At 39.0% G+C, this 25,309-nt stretch overlaps 1 protein-coding gene across 8 annotated transcripts in view; it reads right to left on the bottom strand.

Moving 5' to 3' along the window:
- The window catches only part of DIS3L2 (DIS3 like 3'-5' exoribonuclease 2), a 351,641-nt gene that overhangs the window by 163,555 nt on the left and 162,777 nt on the right, over nt 1-25,309 (bottom strand). For all 8 annotated transcript variants that reach the window (XM_019838866.3, XM_011285625.4, XM_011285626.4 and 5 more), the window contains one exon: nt 10,493-10,666. In XM_019838866.3, coding sequence (XP_019694425.2) covers nt 10,493-10,666 — 174 coding nt within the window. The remainder of the gene's footprint in view (nt 1-10,492; nt 10,667-25,309) is intronic.

The following is a 25,309-nucleotide window of genomic DNA, read 5'->3' as shown; positions in this document are numbered from 1 at the left end:
TCTGCCACTTTCTTCTGGCCTCCACGGTTTCCAATGCGAAACTATTACCATTTGAATTGGTGTTCTCTTAAAAGACTTCCCTCTGCTTCAAAGATTTTTTCTTTGTATTCAGGTTTTAGAAGTTTAAATATGATGTGTCTTGGCATTAGTTCCTTTGGGTTTATGCTGTTTGGGGTTGTGATGTTGTGATTTATAATAAGAAATATAAATATGGTCTTCATCCCTGTTTCTGGCACAGAGCTCCTAAAACCCTTAGAATTTCCTAAATGATAACAGCAATAAAGATGTCTTTTGATATTCATAGCAAATCCCTTTCAACCACACCCAAGTTCATGTTAATGAGATAACTTCTGGAAAGCATTTAAGTGTGGGGGCTGGTTGTCAGGGGCATCAACCACCATGTGATCAGAGGGCTGGAACTTTCAGCCCCACTTCCAACCTCAGGTGGGGGGGGAGGGGCTAGAGAGTGAATTCATTCACCATTGGCCAATGATCTAATCAATCATGCCTATGTAATGGAGCCTCCATAAAAACCCAAAAGGATAGGGTTAGAGAGCATCCAGGCTGGTGTACGTGTGTGCAGTGCTGAGAGGACATCGTGTCCAGAGAAAGCATGGAACCTCCATGCCACGTTCCCTCAGACCTTGCCCTATGTGTCTCTTTCATCTAGATGTGCCAGAGTCCTATTCTTTTACAAGAAACCAGTAATCTAGTAAGTAAATTATTTTCCTGACTGAGTTCTGTGAGCTACACTAGTAAATTAATCAAACCCGAGGAGGGGGCCTAGGAATCCTCAATTTATGGCCTGCTGGACAGAAGCACAGGTAACAAGCTGGACTTGCAACAGGCATTTGAAGTTGGAGGGGGCAGTCTTGTGGGATTGAGCCCCTAACCTATGGAATCTGATACTATCTCTAGGTTGACAGTGTGAGAATTGAGTTCAACTACAGGACACCCACCTGATGCCACAGAGATGTTTATGGAATTGAAAACCCACACTTTTGGCATGAGAAGTGAAGCAGTGTTGTAGTCAAAGACTGAAAGTCAAGGACACACAGAAGAGTGTGTTTTTCTTTACAGGAGTCAGCCCAGTTTACTGAAGACTTATCTTTGGCCAAATTTGGGGAGTTATCAGCCATTACTTCTTTGAATACATTTGCCGTTCCATTCACTCTCTCCTCTCATTCTGGGACTCCGATGATACAAATGTTAGCTCTTTTGTTATAAGCGCATAAATCCTTCTTGCTCAAACTAGGTAAATTCTATTGATCTGTCTTCAAGTTCACTAATTCTATCCTATAATCTCTAATCTACTATTGAGCTCTGGATAGTTTTTGTTTTGTTTTTGGTGACAGTATTTCTTACTTTGATATTTTCCATTTGGTTTTTTAAAAATTTCTTTGTTGAGATTTTCTATTTTTTTATTTGTTTCAAGAGAATTTGTAATTATTTGTTAAAGCATGTTCATAAAGGTTGCTTTAAAATCCTTGTCAGATAATTGCAACATGTGATTTATTTTGGCACTGATATCAGCTATACATTCTCATTCAAATTATGGTTTTCCTGGTGTGATGAGTGCATTTCAATTGTATACTAGACATTTTGGATGTTATATTAGGAAGGAGACTCTGGATCCTATATGGTCTGTTGTGGGGTTTTTTGTAAGCAGTCTCCTACCGAGGTGTAGCTGAAGGGCCAGGTGAGTGTACACGTTCAACTTCCTACTGAATCCCGCTGCTACCAACCCAGCACAGACTCACAAGGCCTCACTGTAGGTCGCAATCCATCCCTCCCATCAGCCCTGCCGACATCTTCCTGGTCAAAAGGGGGCACCAATTCACACTGTCTCACGGACTCCAAGTGTGGGTGTAAACTAAACTTCCTGCTAAGCCCCACCGCCACCAGGAAGGGGAAAAGCAAAAATCTGATATATACTACCTTATCACTAGTTTTGGGGCAGAAGCTCAACTCCCTGTTGACATTAGGAGTGGGGAGTAGGTGAGTGAGATATTTCTGTATATAAATATAATTGATTCTATACCAAGGTCTCTGCTTATGGTGGCAGGAGGTACAGGCTCAGCTGGCACTGAGCTGCGCTGACACCAGGAGGTGTGCTGTGGAAACCAGCCCTGACTCATCACATCTCTGCTGCCAGGCAGGGAAGGAAGCTCGTCTCATCTCTGGGACTTGCCGGCACTATTCTCATGGACAACTGGAACACTGCCTACTTTCGCTGGAGAGGGGACAGAAGCTCAGCTCCACTGCCAGCTCTGCCAATCTACCCGAGCAGGGGAATCAGGACACAACCTGCTCACACTGGATGAGGAATAGGGTCTGCTCCTCGCTTGGCTCCACGGACACCATCCCAAAAGGGAAACTGGAGCATGCCTGCTTCCACTGGGAAGGGGGAGGAAGAAAGCTCCTTACTTGGTTCCACTGACACTACCCTAGCAGGGGAAGGCAAACACTACCAACAACTTCTGCCGCGCAGGGGATGGAAGATTAGCCCCGCCTAGATCTTACACCTCCCAAAGTGGAATCAGAGCGTCACCTGCAAGTGGCAGACAGGATAGAAGATGAAGTCACTGTATGGCTCCACAGACACCACCAGGCAGGGGAAACTAGGGCGCTGCTGCTTGAGTTCATGGGATAGGATGGGGTGTATGGAATATTAACACCTTGCTCGGTCCCAACGAAACCATGATGTGTGCATGTAAGTGCACATGCACGTTTCTGTTGGTGTTTGGCTGGAGAATGGTGGGTATTGCCAAAAAGGTTTCTGTTGTTAGACCACCCTTTCCTTGGTCTTTTGGCTGGAGGAGAAAGGTTTCTCTTAAAGATCTTTCTTCTTGTGCCTTTTGGTCATTCTAGGTTGGCGACCTCTACAACACCCTGTCTGGGCTATATGCGAGGCAATGAGGAAAACCAGGGGGATCACTGGTATGTTCCTTAAGTCCTGAGACCCCTGTGCAGACTGCCTTCTCTTTTCCACCTTTCTGGAACTTCCCATGCTTGTTTGTTGTGTTATGTCCATATTTTTGGTAAGAAGGAGGGCCAGGAGGAATGGGGGCACTCTATCTTTGTCAGAAACAGAAGTTGTTCCTCATTTTACTAAAGGAATTATAACATTTTATTCTTTAAGATGTTTTCCTAATCAATTTTCATATTACACAGCAAACTCTCTGAAGGCACTGGATTGTGTTTTGTCAATATTCATTTTCCCAGGAATACTAAAAAGAAACAGGAACGAATCCCAGAACTTGCTTTAAAACACGTTATATTCAACCAATGAATACATATTCTGCCAACGCTTTCTCAACAAAACTTTGCCTTTTCCTCCCCCCCTTTTATCCTATATGCGTGTATTTACATATGTAATTTATTATATACCAAGTACTGATTTAGAGTCTAGAAACAGAAAGACAAGTGAGCCCGAACCCTTGTTTTTGAGGGCTTTGCCACCCGTCAGGATAGCGTCACCCACAGGGAAGTTAGAGTGCAGTGTGGCAAGTGCTATAAAATAGGTGTGAACAAACGGTGAAGGGAGAGGAGAGTGGGGCATGACTGACTATTCCAGAGTGAGACGGCAAAGGCAGGTAAGACGGGCCCTGGAAAGCAGATGAAGGGCAGGGCAGGGTAGGGCATGGGCAAGATGCAGAGCTATGAGAGAGTAAAATGGTTTGGGGAAAGATGAAGGGCTGAATCAGAACAGGATACCATGAGGAAGCTAAGAAATTTATTTCCCTCTTTTCCTATTGTCAATAAAGTTGATAACTTCATTTTTTCACTTATACTGATATGAATTATCAAGCTACCCAACATTTTCTAGTCTTAAGAATGATTTGTCCGTACAATTATGTACTTCTCATGGCTCTCATTTTCAAATTCTACCTTCCTTTCCCACGCACCGGTATCTTTGGTGGGAGGCTTGTTTCTTTCCCAAAACTTTCTGCTGGAAGGTGCCCTCTTTTATCTCCAGCCCAGGCATTAAAAAGTGGAGAGATGTGAGAGTGACATCAGCAGAACAGGCAGAGCACAGAGCTCTGAGAAGCCGCTACTCCGTATGAGCATTAGGCCCCATTAATCTTTGTTATGTTCTATGAGTTACTTGTAATTTCATAAACAGTGAATTGGGATTTATGTGAATGGAATAATATTGCCAGTGGTTTCAAATGACAATGACAGCTTCCTTGTTTAATGCAGAACAATTTAATGCTGCTCTGTTCCAGGTAAGGAAAAAAGGGATTCCCTTGGCAATGAAGAGCTGAGATTTAAGGCATGATCCTTGGATTTTCTGTGTAGCCCACAGGGAGGCACAGTCAATGTATCTGTCAGACAAGTGTGGCAGCTGGTCACCGACGGAATACCATCTCTTTCAAGTGCAAGGATGAGATGATTGTGAATAACTCCAAAAGGACATCTCAAACCCAGAATCACACTCCATCAGAGTGAGTACGTTTTGAAATATTTAGTCTGAGGAACACTAGGTCCATGAGATGATCCACGAGAAAAAGCTCTAAGAAATCTATTACCCTACTGTTTTCTAAAAATATTTGGCCACAGAACCCTTTTACTTCATGACAGCCTATTAAAATCCCAAAGGACTCACGACCTACCAATACTTTTTGGAAAATCCTAACCTGATCGAATAATCCATTTTACAAAGGATGCAAGTGCTCTCTCTCTCTCTCTCTCTCTGTCTCCCCGAATTTAATTAATCTGTTCAAGGTCACCCCGCCGGTTCCCAGGAGAGCTGGGACTACCTTCTGGTCCTCCTTCTATGCTGCCACACTCCCTCACCAGAGGAACCTTTTCTAAATGGCAATTTAATCATACTGGACTTCCTGATAAACAGCAAGATCATTAGTCATTTAATGTTAGTTATGTTTGAAAGCTTTCCCACAAAAGGGTTGACCTGAAAGAGGTTAGTATTATATGTCTCTCCTTTCAAGGAGCTATTTCAAGGTTGGTTTTACCTGGAGTGAAAGGAAATGTCTGTCTATTTGGAACAGTTCCATCTTGAAGATATTTCAACATTTCTTGCCACAGCACCCTTTCTGTGCTCAGTATTTTTAGCTCACTGTTTTCTATTTTGGCAGCCGAGAAGCTGCAGTTTGTAATTTTACCTCCAGCTTCATATTTCTTCTTAAAAGTGAATACAATGTCCTGTTTATAATAATAAAATCACTAGTTGGCAGAAGGACATTAAATGGAAAAAAAAAAAAAAGAGAAAGCAATTGGAAAATTTAGAGCAAGCAATTTTAAGTGCCAAGTTTCACATTTGTAATGGTCCAGTGGAGGTCACTGGGCACCCTTTTTATTGAGGGGACAGTAAAGAAATAGATCCCCACAAGTTCTCCTGTGAAAAGTGATAGATACCACCTCTACTTCAAGGAAGCTCGTATTTTACTGAAAAGTGATGTGATCCAAACTTCCACAATATTACTAACTATAGGAAAAATATAAAAATCAGTTTAGCGTGGTATTTTCCCCCTCCAATATTTAGGTTTCCATTTTCCACTTTAATTGAGCTTTTAAGCTTTGGTTTCCTATTCCAGTTTAGCAACAAAGGAAAGAAAATAATAAGAATGAAATTAGCAATAATTGGAGCCAGTCTCAGAAATAACCTTGGGGTTTCTTGGGCTTCTGGTGCAACCCCCTTTGAGCAGTTTCCTTGGATACATTCTCTTCCTGATCCCCAAAGGCCTGAAGTATTGGTGTCGCTTGCTTTTTCCTTTTCTTTTCTTCTCTTTTTTTAACCTCAGATGCCCTGCTAAAGAGAGCTGCAGGTCTAGGCCATGCAAGCAGGGATTCTCCAGGGACTAGAGCTCTAGGTCCAGAAAAATGGTGTTCCCGATCAGAAGGGCCAGATCACCCCTAGGAGTTCACACCAGCCTTCCTTCTTGAAAATTGCTAACCAACCATTTTTCTTTTCAAAATAAACACTATTTCTCTCAACTTCAGTTTGCAAAATATTACCCCAATTCCACTGGACTAAAAAACTGGAATTTTACTGACATAATTGGATTATGAGGTTTAAAGATTGATGGAACTTTTCTGTTCCAAATATAATTGTTCAAATATCAAACCTAAACGGGTATGTAGAAGTCCTTATGTAGCTACAGCCAGAGTAACACTGCGGCCTCCACGGCAGGGTGGCCGAGCAGAAGGGGTCAGGAAGCCATTGGAGCTGTGAGCCCGGTTACAGAAGGATCTGGAGTCTAAGAGGAAGGTGTCACCTTTTCTGCAGCTGCAGCCTATCATTGAATGAAGACTGCTTTAGTCACTCTAGTTCCCTCTATGCCTGCTCACTTTTCAGATCTCAGCGCAAGCACCAATGCCCTTGGCAGTTTGTTCATACTGATATGACAGCACTTGCGATACTCTGCAGTAATTTATCTGAGTGTAAATCTGTCTCCCTGAGAAAGAGTAAATTCCTAAAGAACAAGAATTGGGCCTCACTTGTCTTTGTATTTCCAGTAACTAACTTAGTACTTGGAGTATGTTACATGTACACATATAAAAATAATATATATAAATAGTTGTATATAGAAGACAGAAAAAAGAAAATGGCAAAGGTTTTACTTGGGAGTTTATAGAGTATGTATTAATTTACTCACAGCACATGTTTTTTAGCGGGTGCTGGGACTCATTCCGAGTTCTTCTGACATTAATTCGAAGGCACTGGACCCCTGAGCAGAAGAAATCATAGTACTACAAATTCTTGTACCCAGTACCTCTCCCCTCTGTCACGACTCCGTCCAAATACCGTATCCCTACTGCCCATGAATGGCATTCAATTACTTCCTATGCTTTCAGCCAACTGTGATCAGTGGGTATTTGCCTATGCCCCGTACATGGATTTATGGAAATTACCTAGTTTTAGCTAAACTAATCATTACAAAATAGGCAAGTGGCTAAAAAAGATTATTACAAACATCCACAGACTAAAGATAATGCTCAACTATACTAATTCTACTAATACCATGAAAATAGAAAAGTTGACATTTCTTCTCCTCCCAATATAAATTCATCATCAGCCACATTATGATTTCAAAACAATGACCGTCAATCATACGTTATCCAGCAGGTCCTTAGGAAAAAATAAACACACTTACTCTGTATCTTCAAGGCAAAAGTGATGTTTTAACAATGAGAAAAAAAGGGATTGATTTCTAAACGAAAATAAAATAAGAAACTCAGATTTTTAAGACAACATTTTTAAAAAGGGTGTTTGAAATGTTAGACAATTTGGGGACCTAAAAATGATCTTAGAGTATAAACTGTAAAACTACTCCTATCTATACACTTAAACTTCCTGACAGAATTTTCTAACTAGTTTTTAAAGATGCTAACTGAAGAATAACCAGATTATGAGCCCATATTTAAAAAAATCTAAGAAAAAAATGTAGCGGCTTTCAATTAGTTCACAAGACCTGATGGACACGATGAAGGATGAAAAGTTATTAGCTGGATTATACTTCTGAATATAATTGGTTAATAGGACTAAAAAAAATGAGTATTATGATTTAGTTAAGTTCAACTCACTTCTGCTGAGGTATCTTTTTCAGTTCTGATAACCATTAAATCTAAAACTAAGTATCAAAATACATTGAACTTATAATCAGATTTTTGTGTTTCTATAGCGTAGGCTGTGAAAGCAAAAATTGAAAAAAAAATAATAAAGAATTTCAATCACACTGCTCTCACCAAAAGTAAAATTATTAATGTGAAGTTTTCTATGCCTTTTTAAAGTAAACAGCTTTCTACACCTTTTTAAAGTAAAATAAAAATATCTTCAGAATTTATTTTATTCTCACTTTTCTACTTCTATGTATATAATGTACATGACAAATTAGCAAAGCAGTAAATATATTTGTGATTTTAAAATAAAGACATACACATTATTGGGAATGCGTGTTCAAAAAAGTTTAGAGATTACCACTACAGGTACCAGGAAGCAGTTGAAAGATGTTAAGCCCAAGGAGTAAAATAAATCAGATTTGAATTTTAAAAACATAATGCTAGAGGCAAGGAATGTAATAGGCAAGGAAAAAGTGTTGGGAGGTGTAAGTGGATTCAAAAAAAAAAAAAAAACAACTCTGTTGCCATGCTCATAGCAGAGGGCATCCTATGAGCTCCCTATATCTCTGGAACCTTTCACAGAACACATGAGCATGTTTTAAAAGAAGTCTTCTGCACAGCAAGGCCTCCTGCTCTGTGGTCTAACCCAGAAGGCAACAGGAGCCAAAGAAAAAGGTGAGGTGGAGCTATGAGAAGCAATGGAGAACACGCTAGAAGGGCTGACTGCTGACGTGCCTTATTATTTATCCATAGGCTAGGAATCAGGCTAGAAAAGACTAAGCGCCTCTCTTTTCTGATATTCCCATTTATAATTTTTAAAAGACATAAAAGTTATTTTAAAAAGTAATTCGAGGGGTGCCTGGGTGGCGCAGTCGGTTAAGCGTCCGACTTCAGCCAGGTCACGATCTCACAGTCCATGGGTTCGAGCCCCGCATCAGGCTCTGGGCTGATGGCTCAGAGCCTGGAGCCTGTTTCCGATTCTGTGTCTCCCTCTCTCTCTGCCCCTCCCCTGTTCATGCTCTGTCTCTCTCTGTCCCAAAAATAAATAAACGTTGAAAAAAAATAAAAATAAAAATAAAAAGTAATTCGAAAAATAGAGCAATTTACAAATTGAAGTAAAATACTGCCTCCCTACCCTCAGCTATTCCACCGAGTCCACACATGATAATCACCATCAACAGTTCGATGTATTTCCTTCCAGACCTTTTTCTGTGCATATATACTTTTATATGTGCAGATACATGTATGCGTGTGTATACACGCACATTTGGAGAGCATTTTTATATAATATATTTGGCAAGATATTATGGTCATCCTTTTAGGACAGTCCACATGGATCTAGCTCTTGACGGCGGCTTCTGGAATGCTACCTTGCTGATATGACACAGGTTATTTAACCATTCCTTTGTTGAGGGACATTGGAAGTGTCACTTTTACAACGGAAAAGCAATGAACATTCTTATACATCTATCCTTGTACACTTCTTTGGGTAGGATGGATTCCTGGAAGTCAAGTTTTTGGGTGAAAGGGTAGGTACATTTCAAATGTTGATAGTTGCTGTAGAATGGCTACACTGACCTATAGCACAAACAAAAAGTTCAGGCATTCATTCTCAGTAAAATTTTTTTTATGGATTCCTAGGTTTAGGAAAAGATCTCAGAAAACAAGCCCCTCAATTTGTATATGAGAAAACGAAGGTTCAGAGAGGGTAAGGTTTGGGCCCAAGATCTAAAGCCCAGGATGAGATAACTGACCAGCAGGAGTTCTGTGAGTGGTGGTCACTGCTGAAAGCCAGGACAGTAACTTCAGTTAAGTGACATCAAATACAAAGTGTGTTCCACCAATAAGTAGGAAAGGGGACCGTCATCTGCTTTTCCTTGCTTACGCTTGGCAAGAAAAAAAAAGGCAGTGAATTCCTAAAAGATACAACAGCAAGAGGGGCAGAGAAGGAGGATTCTCAAACTAGGTGGAGTAACGGGCACTGAGCGCGAAGGGATCGTAAGTTCAGCCGCAAGAGGCGAGCAAGTGTGGTGGAAACGACTCTGACATGGGATGACCTTAGCGAAAAACCTTCCACAGCCTAGTGGGTTGTACGAAAAGTTTCTTGGTTCTAAATATCTCCATGTGGCATCCAAAATGAATGCCAGTACTGAAACCAAATTCTGAAGAGAAATATCAGAAAAGAACTAACATCCCACAATGAAGAAACATCTTCAAAGAAGATGTTGTTATAAAAATACCACAAAAGTACTTTCCAACAAATTCCAGACCTAAAAGTAAAGCTTTAAAATGAAGCTCCAAGCACAGAAGCTTTGAATCCTTTGCTCTGTGCCTGAAGAGGCCCATGTGAAGGAAGGTACTTCTGACCAGATAACACTGTCTTTATTCAACCAGACCTATGGGGCATAACAAGGAGAAAAAAAGATGGCAATTGTATCTTTTGAAATTAGAATGGTCTAGAAGGGAGGTGGGCATACTTTTTCTCCAAGGGGCCAGAGAGCCCTTTGCACACCATATGGGCTCTGTTGCAACTATTCAACCTAATGTTGTAGTACAAAAAGATAGCCATAGAAAAAAATATAACCAAGTAAGCATGGTTGTGTTCCAATACAACTTAATGGATGCTAAAATTTGAATTTCATATAGTTTTCATTAAAGATTCTTTTCATTTTGACTTTTTCCAATCACTTAAAAATACAAAAATCATTCTTAGCTCTTGGGCTGTACATAAACAGGCAGTGATTTAGTGCACCATAATTTGCCAATATTTGGTACAGAGCACTTAATTCTCAATAGAACTGAACTTGAATGTTGGTAGAAAGATGGAAATATCTGAGCCTCGTCCCTAAGAAGTTAAGTTTGAAGTTAGGTAGAAACGTGTTGTTCTTAAAGAGCTTCAGATATTTACCTTAAATCTCTTCTCTTGCTGAATTCCTCTGGTGGGATTGTCCAGGGCAGACCTTGAGGGAGACAGTCTAGAACTTCTGAAGAAAAATCAGAGAAATCCACACCATACTCTGTTAGTATTCCTTCTGTTTCAGGCTCAATTTCACCAGCCTGCCCAAGACTCTTAGCCAGATGCCTGTGGACAGGACAGAGAGGAACAACTATGTTAGTGAATAAATGGACCACAGGCATCATTTATTCTCTAAAAGAGAAGGTAGTAGGAAAATCTTCAAAACCTCCTGTCCGAATTTCCCCAACAAGAACACCATCACCAGTGAGTAGGGGGCCAAGGAGAAGAGACAGTGATACTCTTGTCCTGTTAAATCCCTGTCTACAGTATAATTTCAACTTTCTTCGGGAATTCTGATGCGGGGAGTTGGGCCAGCTGGCCTTTCTTGGGCTCTTGCAATTGTTTTTCATGAAAAAGTCAAATTGATATCGGTAAAAGCCTTTTGTCAATTCCTTCTCTTGCAAACACCTTTAGAGACAATTCTGATCAGCTCAGTTTACTGTTAAGTCATTAGTTTCATAGCACCTACACATTAAGTCATGCTCACTAGATTGAATCTGACACACATTTTTCACAATTCTAATTTTTACCTTAATATATTAAATATTTTCATCTGAACACACAAGTAATATATGTTCACTGTAGAGAAGTTAGAAAATACAGAAATGCACCAAGAAGAAAGTTAAAATTATCTATAATCTGGTCATCTGGCAAACCACCATTCACATTTTGGGGTGTTGGTCTATTAAAAGTAAGATTGCATTTAATAGGCTAGTTCTGATGCTATGGGTAGGGTTCCACCCTTTAGAAGGCAAATATCACTCTTCATCTGTGGGTCATATAAAACAAAACTGATAGTGCTCAATCCTCCTAAGTATTGGCATGCTATGTTCAGACTATAAGCCTTAAGTTAGGTGTTGAATAGGAGATAGTCTTCCTGTAAGGAGTTTAGCTCTGGCATTAGGGCTGTCTCTGGAGCCATTCAATTTCTTTGAAGAAGATTCTGTATCCTTTGTAAGGGTAGATGCCTGGCTGTCAGAGTTCTTAAGTGCACAGTGGTAGAGGGAGAGACTGGGGATGAGGTGGCCTCATATGCAGACTTCTAATGAATTCCTATCTTCAGGCTTGCTACTGGAACTGGGCAGTGGTGGCAGCAGGGCTGGCCCCACCTCTCACGTGCCAGCCAAGAGAAGCCAGCCCATAGGTGGCATACACAACTGCCCACCAGCATAGGTTCGAGGCAGCCTGCAGGTTGCCTGTGGGCTGCTCACATATAACATAGGCTCAGACCAGTGCTATGTTCTCCGACTTAGGCGGTGATCTCCCAGAAAGCATACCAAAAAGCCAAAGGCAGCAAAAATATGAGGGAAAAAATACAGAAAGCTGTCAGGAAGATCCATAAATATTTGGAAATTAAACAACCAGTGGGCTAAAAAAAAAAATCAGAAAATACTTCAAAATGAATAAAACACAATATGTCAATATTTGTGAAAAGCAGCTAAAGCATTACTTTGAGGGAAATTTATGTTTTAAATAAATGCTCATATTAGAAAAGAAGAAATGTGTCAAATCAGTGATCTAAGCTTCTGTCTGAAAAAAATTGAAAAAAGAAAAGCAAGTAAGATCCCAGGTAAGCAGAAGGAAGAAAATAATTAAGAAATAAGGATCACTGGACAGAAAATGAAGAATAAAGAAAACCAATAAAATCAAAAGTTGATTCTTTGAAAAGAGAATAAAATAGGTAAGTTTCTAGTGAGGCTAATCAAGAATAAGAAGTTACCAGAATCAGGAATGAGAGAGGAAACATCATTATAGATCCTACAAGCATTAAGAGGATAAGAGAATTATGAATGGCTTTAAGCCAATACATTCAACAACTTGCATGGAATGGATAAATTCCTTGAAAGACACAAACTGCCTAAGATTATTCAAACCGAAACCAATATCTGAATAGCCCTATATCTATTTTAAAAACTGAATTCATAGTTTAAAACCTTCCTACAAAGAAAACTCCACGCCCAGATAGCTTCACTGGCAAATGCCGCCATGTACAGCATTAAGAAAGAATTAATACCAATTCCATACAAACTATTTCAGAATACAGACAAGGGTGGAACACTTTCCAACTGGTTTCATGAAGCCAGCATTACCTTGAAACCAAAATCAGACAAAGGATTCATGAGGGCAATATCCCTCGTGAACACAGTCTGAAAATTCTTATGAAATGTTAGCAGACAGAAATAGCAATACAGTTGACCCTTGAACAATGAGGTTGAACTGTGTGGGTCTACTTACCGGAGATTTTTTTTCAATGGGTAAATACAGTATTGTAAATGTATTTTCCCTTCCTTATGATTTTCTTAACATTTTCTTTTCTCTAGCTTACTTTGTTGTAGGACTAGAGTATAAAATACACATAACATACAAAATATGTGTTAACTGGCCGTTTATGTTATTGGTAAGGCTTCCACTCAATAGTAGACTATTAGTAGTCAAATTTGGAAAAAGTCAAAAGTTATATACAGATTTTCAACTGTGTGAGAGTTCAGTGCCACTATCCCTGCATTGTTCAAGGGTTAACTGTATATAAAAAGGATAATACATCATGACCAAGTAAAGGCTTAAATATGTATGTATTTTTAATATTTATTTATTTTGAGAGAGAGAGAACACACAAGCAGGGCAGGGGCAGGGGCAGGGGCAGGGGCAGGGGCAGGGGCAGGGAGAGAGAGAGAGAGAGAGAGAGAGAGAGAGAGAGAGAGAATCCCAAGCAGGCTCCACATTGTCAGTGCACAGTCCAATGTAGGGCTCAAACTCACGAACTGTGAGATCATGACCTGAGCTGACATTGAGAGTTGGATGCTTAACCAACTGAGCCACCCAGGCACCCTGATGACCAAGTGAAGATTTAAAGATTTGTCCAACATTCAAAAATCAATCAATATAATTTACCATATTAGCAAAAAATGAGAAAAATATACAATCATTTTGATAGATGCAGAAAAAGCACTGGACAAAATTCAACATACATTCATGATCAAAACTCTGAATAAATGAGTAATGAACAGGAAATCCTCAACTTGATTAATGGCCCCTATGAAAACTCTAGAGCTAATAGCAAAACTTAATGGTGACATACTAAATGCTTTCCTCTGGACCAGGAAGACAACAAGGATGTTAACTCTCACCAATATTATTAAACATGGTATTGGAGGTCCCACTGAGTGCCATAATGCAAAAAAAGGAAAGAAAAAGCATACAAATTAGAAAAGAAGACTTCTACGTGACATGTAAATGGGCCACAGAACTACAGTTTCCATTAAAGAAATGACTAGTCTGCTACATAATGCCAGGCCTTTATAGAAGACCCCTCTCATTCTATGAAAACCAGAGGCCAGCACGCTGTGTATGATTTAGACTCTGCCATAACTCATGACTTTGAATGTGGAGAGAATGACACAAAAACCGAGAGGTGCTTAAGATTCATTTGTGGCAGCCGGAATGGTTTCCAGTGATAGCAGTGGTAGTAGCAGTGTCCAGTGGCAATGTTGTTCTGAGAAAGCACTGGTAGGAACCATTGGCATTGTGGCCAAACTAATCCTGATAAAAGATGATGATTGGACTTCTTGTCCTTGGCTCTCCAGATTTGCCTTTGTTCTCACCTACAATTTTCTTAAACATTCACATTCAAGATTCTTACTAATTTCTGTGGGTGGCGCCTGGGTGGTTCAATCGGTTAAGCGTCCTACTCTTGATCTCAGCTCACATCTTGAGCTCAGGGTCATAAGTGTAAGCCCCACAGTGGGCATGAATCCTACTTAAAGAAAAAAAAAAGGAGGGGGGGTACCTGGGTGGCTCAATCAGTTAAATGTACAACTTCAGCTTGGGTCATGATCTCACGGTTCATGAGTTCGAGCCTGCATCAGGCTCTGTACTGACAGCTCAGAGCCTGGACCTGCTTCAGATTCTTTGTCTCCCTCTCTCTCTGTCCATCCCCTGCTCACACTCTGTCTCCGTCTCAAAAATAAACATTAAAAAAAAAAAAAGAATCTAGACATGGGGCTCTTGGCTGGCTCAGTCAGTTGAGGATGGAACATTTGATTTTAGGGTTGTCAGTTTAAGTCTCACATTGGGTGTAGAGCTTACTTAAAAATAAACAAAAGGTTCTAGACAGTTAAAGACTCAAGTCTCATTAATTTTCAAAATGACTACATTATTACCTGTGTTCACTAGAATGAAATTCCTATTGAGGATTTAAGGAATCTGTTGTCACTGCCTTTGAAGTTTGAAGGACATTTTGGAAATTAATGGGACCTGAGTTACTTCCAACCCATCTATTATTCTCATAGGTTCCTGAGGTTCTGTTTTCTACATTCATCTTCTAAAACTAATGCCTTTATCTGTCTGGGTTCTTGGTTGCAAGCACAAGAAACTAACTGAATGGAAAAGGGATTTATTGAAAAGAAATCAAGGAGCTCACAGAAAGTGAGAGGCTTGAAGAACCTGAAAAAGGGATGTAAGCAAAGAGTTACATGGTCAGCCTCTAAGTCCTTGATTCCAGGCTAAGCTGAAAACTCAGGGACTTCCTATGTATATCAAACAGGTATTTTGTTTTTGTTTTATTTATTTATTTATTTATTTATTTATTTGAGAAGGAGACAGCATGAGCAAAGGAGGGGCAGAGAGAGGAGAGGACAGAGGATCTGAAGTGGGCTCTGCATGGACAGCAGAGAGCCCAATGTGGGGCTCGAACTCATGAACTGCGAGATCATGACCTGAGCTGAAGGCAGACACTTAACCGACTGAGCCACCCAGGTGCCCCTCAAGCAAGTATTTTGAATCTCTTGCAGCTGCCAGGATAAGTACGTGGGGGAGGGAATTCAAAGGGCAGTAAATTATTACATCATTAAATTCAGGGTCTCACTGAGTCTCTCATGTGAAATGTGGGGGTACTAATCACAAAGAATAAGACTTAGAGAACCAGACACTCTTTTTCTACACACACACACACACACACACACACACACACACACACACACACACACTATTATATAGGAGGATGCAGAAAGGTCTGAGGACCTTGGATGCCTAGTTCCAACTGACCTTCCATTGTCATGAATCATAAGTGGACTATGATAGGGTTATATCCATTCTAAGGGGTGGTCTCTGAAAAGAGAGTAGAGCAGAAGCTTCCTCCCTGTAAGCAGAACTTCAAGCAATATATCCATGGTCTACTTTGGCTGAAGAAACATGGCCTGATGAGCAGTTGCTACAAGTTTAGCAGATCACAGGGAGCTGAAAGAAGAAAGACTGGAGTACTGGTGACAAGGACATCTGGGGAAGAGACATGGGCATGAAATGGGCCTACTGAAATGAGCCCAGAGTATGACTGTTTGTGTTCCATAAGAATGCTCAGCAAAAGACTTCCACTGTGGAAGCAGGACGATTTGTCCCGAGAATGTCAACCAACCTCCTTCCCCAACCACTGCAGTGTTTGCTCAATGGGAATAAAAACAAGGTACAAAGCGGCAGAAAATTAGCTCCACAGCATAAACTTCCTCTCACTAATGAGGACCTGACTACCACACCTGCAGGATGCCAGTATGCCAGCAGCAACCAGCTCTGAGCCTCTGATTCAGAACCACAGCAAGAAGACCCACCAACTACTTGATAGCAGATTGAGTTTTTCTGTGATAGAGAGGGCAGTTACTTCTCTCCACTGAAAGAAACACTAACTCTGGATTTGGGTTTGCTACCTTCATTTGGTCCACCCATCTTGCTTATAGAAACGCAACCCACAGATTTACCAAATTATCTTTTAAACTATCATATTACTCAACACTGTACGTAATTGAGGATTTAGTCTTCCAGAAGTAGCAAAGCTCACTGAATTCACGGATTAGAATGGTGTAATAGTGTACTAATGAACTAAATTGGAAGGCAACATCTTATGAGGCTGGACTGCTATCCTCTAGGATATAATGTTGCTCTTAGTATCCTAGAGTCAAGCACATGGTCTGGGAACCAAGAGTGCATGGGAGGAGTTGGGCCTTTCAATATCATATTTAAGACCCATTCCCAATAATACTCACCTCTACAACTGAAAGATTTTAATATTGCTAGGGCTATAGTCATGATTCCTCTGAATTGGAAGCTAGACTCACAATTGATAAAACAAGGCACAAAGTATACTACCCATTTCCTGGGGGAAAAAAAAAACATACTTGCAATTCAAGCCAGTTGAGGGATGACTCAGAAGTAAAGATTCAAGAGCGGTGAGTAATAATACAGAGAAGTTAACCACAGATTATGTTGAGACATGAAATTGCCAATATATTTGACCATTTACCCATAAAACACAATTTCAAATGAGTCTACCCTAATGTATCACAAATCACATAAAATAATTAATTACACAAAATCAGATAGCATAGTTTCTGGGGATGTATAAACAATGAGGTAGATCATTCGGAGAATGCAGAGAATGAAACTAGTGTGAAAAGAAACACATTCTTCTATGTAGTGAAAGCATCAGTAACAGTCTCTGTGAGGCAGACTTAAAACACACTGGCCACCGTACTCTTAGCTGGTGATTTTAGAATGGCCAAAAATGATTATCTTATGCCTGAAGTGGGAAAGGGTCTAAACATTTGAACAAAAGACACTTTATAATATCCAACTTTTAAAATATAGTACTAAAATCTGGGAAGACACCATTATTTAAAGACGGGAAGGAGACATTCCAGACATTCCATTAAAAAAAATACTGCGTGTCAACAGGAAGAAAGAAACAAGGTAAAGAAATGGCAGAAGAAGAAAAAAAAAACATATTCTGTAAGTATGTGGCCACAGAAATTGGTATCTTGACCAAAGATATTCACAAGAATATATCACCACTATAAGGAAAGAGCTCAAAGATGCAAGTGCATATTAAAAACATTAATTTTACAAAAGGAAATAAAAACCTAGTGCTTTAGACCTAGGAAATAAGTAGAGAAGAAAAATAAAACCACTCCAAAATGAAGGTTATTTAAAAAAATTTTTTTTAAGTTTATTTTTGAGAGACAAGAGAGACAGAGCACGAGGAGGGGGAGGGGCAGAGACAGAGGGAGACACAGAATCCAAAGCAGGCTCCAGGCTCTGAGCTGTCAGCACAGAGCCTGACGCTGGGCTCGAACCCACGAACCATGAGATCATGACCTGAGTCAAAGTCAGTTGCTTAACCGATGGAGCCACCCAGGCGCCCCAAGTGAAGGTCATTTTTGATGGAGGTAACTAAGGAAGGAGGTAACTAATGAAGACTAACTCTGAAAAAAAATAAGGTTCATTGAGAAAAAACTTGAGAGAAGTGAGGAAGATGAAATTGGAAAGTACAAAGAGTGTTTTAAAAGATTACAGAGAAAACAGATATGAAAGGCAGATGAAGGAGATCCAACTTTGGAATAAGGGGTATTCCTGAAGGAACTAGATATATGGAATAGAAAACATTTTCCATGCCATTAAGACAACTTTCCCGAAATAAAAGAAATTTCACATGGAGAAAGTATATGCCATGTCTCAGGGAAAACTAATACAGAAAATCACCACTGAAACATAGCCTAGTGAAGCCTACTGGACTTTGAAGATGAAGATTTCTAAGTGCAAGAACTCGAAGAATATAGTTCTCATAAACCTGTCCTGAAAAACTACTAGATGAAGAATGATGGCCTACCAAGAAATGAAGAAATTTCCCCAAAAGACTAGCGCTGAGTACCGAATCCACCTCTGTGGGGGTGGGGCGGTGAAAAAGAAGGACAAAAGTAAGCTGGTAAAGATGGACTTAATATTAATTGTCAGAACAAGTCATATCACTCACTGAATGTTAACTGAAATTTAATGAAGAAAAATAGTTGTCTTTTATTCAGTTTTATTGGTGCTTTCTGTTCTGGCAAAATTTTTCACTAGACTCTATTTTGAATCCAAAGAATCTTGACTTGTTTACCAAAATTACAATACGGCTCGTAAAGACAAAATTATATTTTGGTTACAGCTTCCAAATGTAATCAATGACTCCAAGTTTCTATTAGTAGTAATTAACATTTATTTTACTAAGTTCCAAAGAACATTTCTCAAGTACCTTATTTAAATAAATTTATTATAGATTTTCACCGGAGATAGAATTGACAGCACCATAGCCAGGATAGCCTGCAGGAGATAAAAATCTAACCAGTCAGCATGCTGAAAGAGCTCAAGCATTTGGCTTTAGACGTCCCAGAAAAAATCTTACGCTATTTTACTCGTAAATTCTGCTGCCACCCTAAAAACCAGAATACCTTGGGATCTAAACAGAAGCACGACCTACTAGGGAACTGACTTATATACATTGCCTATTTGTCTTACAGAAGGGTTTGCTTTCATTTTTAAATTTTGGTGTAAATTTTACTTAAAATGAATACTGCAAGTAAAATTCCCTTCCACATGTTATAGTTCCAATATTATAGCTTTCTAGGTAGTTTCTGTCTTCATGGTCTTAAAAGATCGCAACAGCTGCTTTTGGACAACTATGATTCAAAGTTGCATCAAAATGTCTGGCCAATTCTCTTAAAAACCACACTTGAGGTTTTTAAACCACACTTAAAAACCACTACTCTGCATTAAAATATGTCCTTCAAAGGGTGCCTGGGTGGCTCAGTTGGTTAAGCTCAGGTCATGATCTTGCAGTTCATGGGTTTGGGCCCATGTAGGGCTCTGTGCTGACAACTCAGAGCCTGGAGCCTGCTTTGGATTCTCCTCGCTCTCTGTTCCTCTCCCACTCATGCTCTGTCTCTCAAAAATAAACATTAAAAAAATTTTTTGTAAATGTCCTTCAAAAATAACGTTGAAATTCATAGCCAAGAGGACCATAGGGAGACATGATAACAAATAAATGTATAGGTATCCTGGAACAGAAAAAGGACATTCAATTTTTAAAACTCCAGGATTTCTGAGTACAAGTATGGATGTCAGTTAATAATGTTATCAGCACTGGTTCATTAGTTGTAACAAATGTACCATACTAATATGTTATAAATAGGGGAAACTAGGTCCAGGGGTACATAAGAACTATAAGAACTGGGGTGCCTGGTTGGCTCGGTTGGGCGACTGACTTCGGCTCAGGTCATGATCTCACGGTTCATGAGTTCAAGCCCTGCGTCAGGCTCTCTGCTGACAGCTCAGAGCCTGGAGCCTGCTTCAGATTCTGTGTCTCCCCTTCTCTCTGCCCCTCCGCTGCTCACACTCTGTGTCCGTCTCTCAATAATAAATAAACATTAAAAAAAATTTTTAAAAAAAGAACTGTAAGAACAAAAGAAATGTACAAAGATATAGTATAATTTAACTATGTAAAAACATTTATGAGAAGATTGATGGGGAATAGCTAAAAATGGCATTAATTATTTTAGAAAGGGAGGATTATGAATGACTTTTTTCTCATTTTCTAAACTTCCTTTAATATTTTAACTTTTTTTTTAATTTAAAAAGTATAGGGACATTTATTACAATCTAATAAAAACCTGTGATGCCCAGTACTGGTTGCCCACCCAACATTCATTTCCCTCTTCCTCCTTTTTAACAGAAACCTAACCTTTTTCATATAGGGAACATCTCATTTTCAGCTCCAGAGGCAGATCTTCATTATTCTAATGAAATCAGGATGTGGTTCCACTGGAGACTGTTATCAATATCATGGTTGGTGGATAGGATCTCCCCCTTCCCTGTTGTATGTGATCTAGAAAGCATGTAGTCTGACCATACTGGCAGCTGTCTTCACTACCATGAAGAACCTTCTACTAGACCACTGAAGACAACAAAGGGGAACCTGACAACATCACAAAGTCACTGACTATACTGGGCCCTGGAGCCCGCAACAACCTCTGGATTCCCACTTCTGTAAAATAATATGTTCCCTTAACGTTTAAATCATTTCAGGTCAGGGTTTTCCACCACCTGGTGGTAAAACCATCCTAACTAATATAAAGTATTTTAAAATATCTTTCATGAGAAGCAAACTTCTCCTTCTCTTCCTTCATTCTGAAACAAAAAATGTAACACACTTATTATAAAAACTAAAGTCTCAGGACTGTTCACATCATATATCTTGCAGGCATTCACTAAATATTGACAAGGTACTATTGGTTCTAGAGCATAAAAATACTATAAGTTGCTCCTTCCTTAAGCAATGTATTTCTATCTTAAAGGCACTCCCTTTATGGCTTCCATGTTGAAGCAGGCCCACAAAACATAAACCGAGTTCATTTCAACTTCATGGAATATAGCAGCAAGGCCAGGAAGCCACCCTGTCCTCCAGAGCAAATCTCTCTCCTCAATGCTATCACTGTCCTTTGTTATATCTCCTTTCTGGCACATGCCACTTTCTAACTGTATCATAGTGCTTTAGGTACATCTCTACTTACCAGCAGATGAAAAGGGTCATCCTAAAGAGAATAAACATTATTTCTGTATCTTACTCTGAGTCTTAATCATCTTAGGTGCCTAACAGATGATGGTTTAGTGAATAAAATAAACGAATTAATGCTTTAGGGCCTGGAAAAAGGGCATCTATTCCTCCTTGAAACTCCAAAGGGAAAGTAAGAAAACTGAAGATAGTAAAAACAAACAAATAAAACCCAAAGACATGTATTTAGGTATTTTGAGTCCTTTAATAACTAGCTGCCACATTAGCAAAATTATAAATACTATCCTTTAAAAAACATCAGGAAAAATTAAAAAATGTCTGCTACTATTACTTTCATTCAAAATTGCACTTTCATCACTTATTAGTGTGGAAAATATCTTCTCTCCAATTGTAAGTTGCCAGTTTAGGAAGATAAGAAAAGGAAATAAAAGTTATAGGGATTAGAATGGAAGAAACTTGCCATTACTCACCAATGATGTGATTACCTGCACAGAAATTCCAAAGGAAACTATGTCCAAACTATTAGAATTAATAACAGGATTTAGCAAGTGGCTGGATACAGCATTAATATACAAAAGTTAATTATAATTCTATACACCAGAACCAAAAAGTTGGAAAATGCAATTTGAAAATGCAAAAAGTTGGAAAACGTTCAGAACTTAACATTAATAACATGAAAAAACAAGTCATAAACTGTCGAGAAGATATTTTCCCTACCAGTAACTGTTAAAAAGATTACTTCCTAGAATGTTTTTTAGCTCCAAATTAATCAAATAACAGCCCAATAAAAAAATGCTAAATAAAATGAGTGGGTGAAAGTTTAATTGGATAGTCTCAAAAAAATCTTCTCCCAAATACAATAAATTACAAGGGAAAAAAAGTTTGTTATTCTGGCAGGTACTTCCTTAGCCAAGAGATCAAGGTTAACATCACCAGTAATACATACTGACATGTACTCCCTGATGTGACACACACTGCCTTTGTGATATCTTTCCCAACAATGCTTAATCTCAGTCTACTCATGAGAAAACATTAGACCAGCCAAACTGAAAAACATTCTACAAAATCAAAAGTGTGAAGCCATGAAAGACAAGGCTGACAAACTGTCACAAACTGGAACAACTACAGCAATATCACAACTAACTGCAATGTAGGATTCTGGACCAGTTTCTCAAACTGGAAAGGATGTTAGTGGAAAAATTTGTAAGATATGAATAAGTTCTATACTTTAATTAAGTATACCAATGTTACTAATCATACCAATGTTAATTTCTTAGTTTTCATAAATATTTTATGGTACTGTAAGGTGCTAACATAAGGAGAAGCTGGGTAAAAGTCTATAGGAACTCTGTACCATTTTTGCAATTTCTATAAATTTATCCAAACAAAAAATTACCTGTGAAAAAAATATAAAAAATATAAGGACATTTTCTAGAAGAGAAAACATAATGATCATAAAAATAGGATAAGATGCTCAATCTCATTAGTAATTTGGAAAATATAAATTAAGATCATCAGATACCATTTTACACCCACTTGAATGGCAAAAATGGAAGAATCTAGCTATATCCAGTGTTGGTAAGAATGTGAAGAAACAGAAACTCATACTAGTAGAACTAAAAATGGGCACGGCCGCTTTGGAAAATGGTTCAGCTACAAAGTCGTTAAGTTTAACATGCACATGGGTGTGATGTGGTCATTTTACTCTTAAGTAGAGTCTAGAGAAACTTTAGTTGGTAAGCACTGATATGTTCATAGGAGCATTATTTCTAAGAGCAAAACCTCAGTTCAACCCAAATATCCACTGCTAGATAAGTAAATTGTGGTTTATTTCAGGAAATGGAAATACTACAAATTAAAATGAATGAAATACATGAATATATTTTAGAAACAATGTTAAATAAAAAAAAGCAAGTCACAGAAGAATGTAGCATGGTATTTTTGGTAAGGTTTAGAAACAAGCAAAACTAGTACTTTTAAGGATAATAAATATGGGCAAATCATAAAGAAAAGCACATGTTGATTAGCATGTTTGAAAAAGTAGTTACCTCTTGGGGAAAAAACTAGTGGTTAGGGTACAGAAGATCATAGGACGCTTCAACAATATTGCAATATAATTCCTAATCTGGGTACTGAGTTCATGGGTTGGTTTTAATATGAAAATTCAAAAATTACATAAGTATTACATATGTACTTATGTTTGTGAAACATACTTTGCAATGAATGTTAACAAATATTTTAAAAACAATATTTTAGACAAATATACACCAAACCCTTAATAGTGATTATTTCTGGGGGTGAAATTCTAGAATTTCTTTTTTACTTTCAGTGGTTCGTGTTTTAAATAATTTTAATAGTAAATATATAATATGTATATATTTCAAAAAATTCTTTAAATTTTTTCTATTTTTGATATTACAATAAGTAGTTTTGAGATAGAAAGCTTTCCTCATTAATTTATTTAAAAAATTTTTTTAATGTTTATTTTTGAGAGAGAGAGAGAGAGAGACAGACAGACAGACAGACAGACAGACAGAGCGTGAGCGGGGGAGGGGCAGACAGAATCCAAAGCAGGCCCCAGGCCCTGAGCTGTCAGCACAGAGCCTGAAGCAGGGCTTGAACCCACGAACTGCAATACCATGACCTGAGCCAAAGTCACACACTTAACTGAGCCACCCAGGAGGCCCTCATTAGAGTAATTTATAAGGATTACCACCTCAATACTTCTCACTCACCAGGCTCCTCCACAAATACTGTTCCCATTCACAATCAATGATATTACAACTGCGTCCTACTGTAAAATTAATCGGGACAGTGCTGAAACAATATTCCTAACTTCCTGTAGTTAATAGGTGGGGGTTATGTGTGCACGTAAGAATTTTATATAAAGCAGCATTAGGTCCAGGTCATGTTCAAGTGAAAAACTTATTGAAGTAAGGGCCAGCTGTAGATATAAGAAATTAAGCAAGAAAGTCTCTCAAATTGGCCTCTTTGCCTTAAAGAAAATAGGGACACTGAACAGTCAACGTTAGCGTTCTAAACCATTCATCGTCCTTTCTCTATCACACATTCTTATAGAGTTTGAGCCTTAAAACTAGGCCACACACAGGAGGCCAAGCCAGACAATCTTGTAGCGATTATCCCTCAAATAAATGCTCTCGTGAGTGCCGGCCCATGCTGGAAACTCCATGCAAACAGGTACAACGATATCAGATCCCTGAGAACCTTCAAGTGGAGCACAAATATCAGCTACACCTGAGCCCAGAAGTTCAGTAACAGCACACAGAAAGGAAAGTGTGGCAAATACACCATGTCTTTGGCTGTATATGTTACATATTATTTTCTAAAATCAGGAGAAGAGACGTTATTTTCCATTTTTCTGGCTCATCAACATGACACAGGAGAAAACAGCAAGTAAGGAATGGGGACTTTAGGAATGTGGGCAGGTCAGTGAAAACAGACAACGGAATGTGGAAAAGAAGAAAGGCTTGAAAACACCACATGATTTTAGGGAAGACCCTGAAGCTTGAGACTGAAGAGCCAAATGTCAATGTGAAGGGAGCAAAGAGGAGGATGCAAGCATTTAAGGACTTTAGGAGAAGGCTCACGGTAGCTAAGGTTCTCTCCTACCTTAAAATAGTATTTTCGAGAAGAGGCACTAGCAGTTGAGGATGAAGCTGACAACCACGGAAGAAGCGTTAATGACCGCACACAGCGCGAGGGAAAGAACAATTTGGCACCAAAGCCTGGCTCAGGACCACTGTCGTCCTCCACCCCTTTTGCCTCTGCTCCGCTCTGACCAGGATGCTCTCGATGTTGAAGACCCAGCTTTTTCCAAAGATGGTCCTTCCAGGCCACCAGGTGGAGCCCAACAGTCACACAAAAAAAGAGCCCCTTCCTCAGCCTGATTTGCGTTTTGTCTCTCAGCCAGGGCAAGTGATACTGTGCCCCCACCCCGGAAAGGACTTAGATAAAGTCTAAGTTTCAAGTTCATAGGATTATATAACTCAGCCTCTTCTTCAGAAGAGTCTTCAGATTAAGAACATACTCTTGATCAGGTGAAGTACTCCTTTCGCACAGAGGGAAAGATTAGACGGAGCTATTTTTCAATTTGCTACTCTTGTAGGCTATGCCTCAATGAAACTAATTTCTCCTGGTTTTTTTCTACCAACCTAGTTACTATCTCACTCTCCTACTAAATACAATTTAGTATAATTTAACGACCATCCCCCTAATTTAGATCTACCTTATAAGAAATTCAGTATCTGTCAAACTGAATGGAATGTTAAAGGATATTTGTTTCCAACAGTGCACAAATATATATTTCTAATTGGTAA

Source organism: Felis catus, chromosome C1 (assembly GCF_018350175.1).
Source record: "Felis catus isolate Fca126 chromosome C1, F.catus_Fca126_mat1.0, whole genome shotgun sequence".
Taxonomy (NCBI): domain Eukaryota; kingdom Metazoa; phylum Chordata; class Mammalia; order Carnivora; family Felidae; genus Felis; species Felis catus.
The sequence above is the reverse complement of the archived record's forward strand: the minus strand, read 5'-3'. Positions and strand labels throughout refer to the sequence as shown.